The 6,000-nt window shown below is 45.3% G+C and overlaps 3 protein-coding genes across 3 annotated transcripts; all 3 read left to right on the top strand.

The window, feature by feature from the left end:
• Nucleotides 1-220: 220 nt before the first annotated feature.
• LOC109162273 lies at nucleotides 221-721 on the top strand. The gene has a single exon (XM_019310993.1). It carries the CDS (start codon nucleotides 221-223, stop codon nucleotides 719-721), a length of 501 nt encoding a protein of 166 aa, XP_019166538.1.
• A 505-nt stretch (nucleotides 722-1,226) lies between these two features.
• On the top strand, nucleotides 1,227-2,201 carry LOC109162272. The gene has a single exon (XM_019310992.1). It carries the CDS (start codon nucleotides 1,227-1,229, stop codon nucleotides 2,199-2,201), a length of 975 nt encoding a protein of 324 aa, XP_019166537.1.
• Nucleotides 2,202-2,802: 601 nt separating this feature from the next.
• LOC109162271 lies at nucleotides 2,803-3,758 on the top strand. The gene is made up of 2 exons (XM_019310990.1): nucleotides 2,803-3,138; nucleotides 3,315-3,758. The coding sequence occupies exons 1-2, from the start codon at nucleotides 2,803-2,805 to the stop codon at nucleotides 3,756-3,758; spliced, it is 780 nt and encodes a 259-aa protein (XP_019166535.1).
• The last annotated feature ends 2,242 nt before the right edge of the window (nucleotides 3,759-6,000 follow it).

The following is a 6,000-nucleotide window of genomic DNA, read 5'->3' as shown; positions in this document are numbered from 1 at the left end:
GAGAGAATAGTACTCGACCATCGGACATCTCAGTTAAATAAGGATAATCTTGTAAACTACCTCAAAGCAGTTATTTCCACATCCAGCTATAATATATTATTTATTGATTTATTGATAGATAAAAATTATAATTAATGGTTTTTTTTCTCTCGCCTCCTTCGCGAGCGTTTCTCTCCCTTATTGTTTCTATGGTTTACGCCGTTCTACGTTGAGTTTACCGATGGCGACCGACAATCCCGACGACATCTCGCAATTGTGTGCGAACTTGACTCTGGCCGATGTTGAGGATGAAGACCAATCCATACAAATCCCAGGAATACAGATCACCGACCAGATTGGAGAAGCGAGTTACTATGCGGTTGGCAGAGTGGTGACTAATAGGCCTGTGAAGTTCTCTTTTTTCCAAGACACCATGGCGGCAGTATGGCAGCCGGCGATGGGGCTCACAATGAGACAACTTCAACCCCAACGGTTTTTGATCCGGTTTTATCACGAAACTGACCTCAACCGGATCATAGAAGGGGGGCCATGGGCCTATGAACAAAACTTGCTGATCATGCAGAAGTTACAGCCAGGAGAAGACCCTGAGGCAACAGTACTGAATCACGCAGACTTCTGGATACAAATACATTCTCTGCCGGCGGGGCTGCGTTCTGTAGTGGTGGTTTCGGCCATAGGTTCTTCAGAGGTTCTATGCGTACCTTTTATCGCGTACGTGTGAATATTGACATCACAAGGCCGTTGAAGAAGCAGATGAAGTTGAAGAAGGATAATGGAACATGGGCGTTTGTGGACTTCCGGTATGAGAGGCTCCCAACCTTTTGCTTTATCTGTGGATTCATTGGCTATGGAGGCCGGGTGTGTCCTAAACTTGTTCACGACATCGATACTAAAGCAGATAAGCCGTTTGGAACATGGCTACGGGCTGGAACCAGACGTAATGTCCCCAGTGTCGGACAAAGATGGGTGGCGCCGGAGCTAGATGCTGACCGAGAAGGATGGAAGGCACCAGGTGCGTGTAATAGTGGCTCATCTAAGACTAGTGAAACCAGTGCAGAGGGGGTAGCGTGTAATGACACAGTAGATGACGGTTCTGATGTTGTTGTGAATGAGCCGAAGAGGAAAAGAGTGGATACATCTAGTGCCACAGTGGCAATGGATTGTGAGACGGGAACTCCAAAAAACGGGCAGAAGGCGGGTCTTGCGACGCAAGCCCGCCAAGAATTATGAGTCTTTTAACTTGGAACTGTCGAGGGCTTACCAACCCGACGGCAATTCGAGTTCTTGCGGACCTAATCCACAATAAGAGGCCAAGAGTGGTATTTCTTATGGAGACTTTTCTGGATAAAGGGAGAATGGAGAATGTGAGAGTGCAATTGGGTTTTGAGAATCTTTTTTGTGTTGATGCAAACGGACACAACGACGGTTTGGCTTTACTATGGTCTAGTTGGGTGGACCTTCAAATTTGTTCTTACTCAGACAATTTTATAGACACCACGCTAGCTTTGGATGTTGGTAGTCCACGCTGGCGGTTCAAAGGTTATTATGGTTTTTCCCAAAGACAAAGATGGCGTGAAGCATGGCAGATGCTCCGAAGGTTGGCAGTACAGAGTGCTGAACCATGGGTCATTATGGGAGATTTTAACAATCTCATGCACCAGTCTGAGAAGATAGGGCGAGCACCACATCCGCCATGGTGTATCACTAGTTTTACTAATGCGGTTGCCGATTGCGGGTTACAGGATTTCCCCTTTAGCGATAATCAGTATACATGGGTGCGCTCACAGGGTACCCCGAATATGGTTGAGGAGAAACTGGACCGTATTCTTGTATCGGAGGATTGGTTATCCCTGTTTGAGGGTGCGACTGCATGCTCACTTGCGTGCCCGTACAGTGATCACTTACCCCTGATTTTAACCCCGGTGGTTACTACAACAGTCTGGCAACGAAAGCGCTTTTTATTTGACAATATGTGGCTTCGCGAGGACAAATGCCGGGCAATAGTTTCACATTGTTGGGACCGTACGACGGGCTTGGATGTTTTAACCAGGATCGAAAGTTGTGGACGTGACATCTGGAGATGGGGTAAAAATTATAACCGAGACTTCCAGCGCAAGATTGAGCGGTGCAAAAGCCGTTTAGACCAGCTGCGGTCTCGGCGCGATGAGGATGGCATGAGGGAGTATGGTATTGTATGTTGAGGGTGAATTGCTACATTTACTTGAGCAACAACACTATTTCTGGAAACAAAGAGCGAAGGAGCACTGTTATAAAGGAGGGGATTTGAACAGCAAGTTCTTTCATAATTCGGTCAAAGCTAGGAAAAGGCGAAATAAAATACGAAAGCTGAAAGATAATGACGGAAGTTGGGTAGCGGATGAGGCTGGAATTGGTCAAGTTATGTTGGGCTATTTCAAAACTATTTGAGGCAGACCAAGGTGATCTGGCGGAGGTTATAGACAACATTGCAACAAAGTTAAGTCCCCGTGATAACATTGCGCTGCTGCAGACAGTGAGCATTGAGGAGGTACGAGTAGCGTTATTTCAAATGCACCCGGACAAGTCACTTGGGCCTGACGGTCTAGGAGTGGGATTTTTTCAGTATTTTTGGGACATAGTGGGCGGGGCAGTCACTGCTTTTTGTCAGTCCTTTATTGATACGGCTACTCTACCAACGAGGGCGAACGATACTTACATCGTCCTAATTCCAAAGAAGGCAACCCCGGAAACGATGGCAGATTTAAGACCAATAGCACTCTGCAACGTGGTGTATAAAATTTCTGCCAAGGTTTGTGGAATAGAATGAAACCTTTGCTAGAAGGGCTCATTTCCGGTGCCCAGAGTGCTTTTGTGCCTGGCCGCCTAATAACAGATAATATTATGTTAGCCTATGAGGTTCATCATTACTTAAGGAGAAAGACCCAGGGTAAAGAGGGGATCGTGGCATTGAAGGTGGATATGAGCAAGGCGTATGACCGGGTTGAATGGGGTTTTCTTGATGCAATATTGCTGAAAATGGGTTTTGCAGCGCGGTGGGTCAGTATTCTAATGGAGACCGTAAGTTCAGTTCAGTATCATATTCTGCATGAGCAAAGCCAGCTTGGTCCAATCATTCCTGGTAGAGGCCTACGACTCATGGTGATCCTTTGTCACCATACCTCTTTTTATTTATTGCTGAGGGTCTTAGTGTGTTAATTGAGAGGCGGATGAGCACGGGTAGACTGCATGGTGTAACTGTGGCACGGGGAGCACCACCTATTTCACATTTATTATTTGCAGATGATTGCTTTATGTTCCATCGGGCCAATACCCAGGAGAGTGAAAACATGCGTGATTTACTGGACACATATTCTAAAGCCTCGGGGCAGAGAATCAACTATGACAAGTCCATGGTTACTTTCAGTGCAAATGTACCCCCACCCATGCGCAAGGAGGTGCAGCGAATTCTAGAGATAACAGAAGGTGATACGACAGGCAGATATTTTGGATTACCATCCCTTGTTGGTAAACGAAAGAAAGACATCTTGGGTTTTCTTAAAGACAGGATCCTTGCGAAGGTCCGAAGTTGGAATGCAAAGTTCCTCTCTGGTGCTGGGCGTGAGGTGCTTTTGAAGAATGTCATCCAGGCAATGCCATCCTATGCGATGATGGTATTTCTTTTACCGAAAGGTCTATGCAAGGAAATTGAGGTCCTTATGAATGAGTACTGGTGGAGTGGAACTGTGGGGGCAAGAAAAGGGTTGAGATGGAAGTTCTAGGGCAGTTTTTCGGTCCCAAAAATTGTAGGAGGTATGGGTTTCAGGATGCTTCGGGAGATGAACTTGGCACTACTGGGTAAACAAGCTTGGCGCTTGATCACCAAGCCAACATCATTGGTGGCAAAGGTGTATAAAGCTCGGTATTTTTCTAAATGCTCCTATTTTGATGCAGTTCAGGGAGGAAATCCATCTTTTATCTGGAAGGGCTTATTGGAGGTACAGAATGTGTTACGGAAGGGTTGTAGGCGACGCATTGGGAATGGCCTAGACACAAAAATTGGCCGGCATGCATGGCTGCCAGACGAGGAGGAGCCCTATGTACATACGCCTATGCCAGAGGTTGAGTATGATGCTCCTGTTGCAACATTATTTAATACTCAAGGTACGGGATGTGATGTTAATCGTTTAAGGGATCTTTTTATTGACCGGGATGTGAATCTAATTTTGAAAGTCCCTTTGAGTATGCGAAAACCACATGACTCGTGGTTTTGGTATTGGGATCATAAAGGGGACTACACGGTAAAGTCGTGTTATTAACTGCTGACCGGCATAACACAAGATGATAGACCATGGTCTATTATTTGGAACCTAGATGTGCCTCCCAAGGTGAAGCAATTTTGTTGGCAGTTGGCTTCATCCTTTTTGCCAACGAGAGATGCATTGCGCATGAAGCATATTCACTGTTCTTTGATCTGTCATATGTGCAGGAGGGAAGATGAAACGGCATGCCATTTATTTGCTCAATGCACTGAGTTGGGAAAGCTTTGGAACTTAGTAGGGCTCCCGGCATCATCAACTGCTTACGGTAATAATGTGGTCGAATGGATATTTGGTTATATTAAGATGTTGAAGGGTGATTTGCTATCTAAGTTCATAATGACTTGCTGGGGTATTTGGGCTTCTAGGAATGACTTTCTTTGGAAAGGGCTTGCTTTTGACATGCATGTGTTGTTACGCAGAACGCTCAGCCACTGGGCAAATTGGAAGCTAGCTAATGAGCAACCAAACGCGCCTAAGCCACCTACCGTAAGGGACTATTGGACTATGCCAAACCAGGGAGATTGAAATTAAACACAGACGCAGCACTAAATTCAACAGATAATATGATGGGTCTTGGATGGGTTCTACGAGATGATGAAGGGAAGTTTATGGCCGTGAAGAATGTGTCAGTGCATGGCATTTTTGATGTCAGGGAGGCTGAAGCGTTGTGTTTGAGAGAAGCTTTGAGTTGGGTAAAGGACACTGGTATGTGAGGTGTTGATGTGGAGATGGACTCCCAAGTTGTTTTTAATGCTATTTCCAGTACTTCTTTTTATTCTGCTTTTGGTTTATTGATTGATGTTGAACTCTAAATAGTGAAGTGTATATTGAGATAGAGAAAATACAGTGAATGAATGAGTACAGGGAAACCTACACTTATATACAAGCTAATCGGAAACCCCAACCACTTATTTCAAATTTCAAATGCCTAGTTAGGAGAACTCCTCTAAGAACCTTCTAACACTCCCCCTCAAGTTGGAGCATAGATATCAAACATGCCCAACTTGTTATATATATATAAAACCCGATTCTTACACAATCCTTTCGTGAATATGTCAGCCAGCTGATCACCACTCCGAACGTGTGTAAGTGATATTAGTCCTTGCTCCACTTTTTCCCGTATAAAGTGGCAGTCAACTTCAATATGCTTCGTCCGCTCGTGAAAGACTGGATTATTTGCGATGTGTATGGCAGCACAGTTATCACACCACAAATCTATCGGTAACTTCACTTCAACACCCACTTCTTTCAAAATGTTACGCACCCAGACTATTTCGCTTGCCACATGAGCCATAGCCCGGTATTCCGATTCTGCACTTGAGCGCGACACCACATTCTGCTTCTTACTCTTCCACGAGACCAAGTTGCCTCCTACAAACACACAATAACCTGTCATAGACTTCCTGTCACCCGGTGAACCAGCCCAGTCTGCATCGGAGAACGCCTCAACACGCATATACCCGTGATCAGCATAAAGAATCCCTTTTCCAGGAGCACCTTTCAAGTATTTCACAATCCGAACAGCCACTTCCCAGTGAGTCTGCGTCGGTGCACTCATGAATTGACTCACCACAGTCACTGGAAATGCAATATTTGGACGGGTAATTGTGAGATAATTCAGTTTTCCTACTAACCTCCTGTACCGCTCCGGATCTTCAAACGGCTCCCTTTCTCCTGTCAATAACTTCACACCTTGATCCAT

The sequence above is a fragment of the Ipomoea nil genome, unplaced genomic scaffold (genome assembly GCF_001879475.1).
Source record: "Ipomoea nil cultivar Tokyo-kokei standard unplaced genomic scaffold, Asagao_1.1 scaffold2928, whole genome shotgun sequence".
NCBI lineage: Eukaryota > Viridiplantae > Streptophyta > Magnoliopsida > Solanales > Convolvulaceae > Ipomoea > Ipomoea nil.
The sequence above is the reverse complement of the archived record's forward strand: the minus strand, read 5'-3'. Positions and strand labels throughout refer to the sequence as shown.

Bases quoted from the DNA above. Each gene is read 5' to 3' on its own strand.
- LOC109162273 (XM_019310993.1), top strand. From the start codon at position 221: ATGGCGACCGACAATCCCGACGACATCTCGCAATTGTGTGCGAACTTG.
- LOC109162272 (XM_019310992.1), top strand. From the start codon at position 1,227: ATGAGTCTTTTAACTTGGAACTGTCGAGGGCTTACCAACCCGACGGCA.
- LOC109162271 (XM_019310990.1), top strand. From the start codon at position 2,803: ATGAAACCTTTGCTAGAAGGGCTCATTTCCGGTGCCCAGAGTGCTTTT. The intron at 3,139-3,314 runs GTGATCCTTTGT...GCCAATACCCAG, and splicing joins GTAGAGGCCTACGACTCATG to GAGAGTGAAAACATGCGTGA.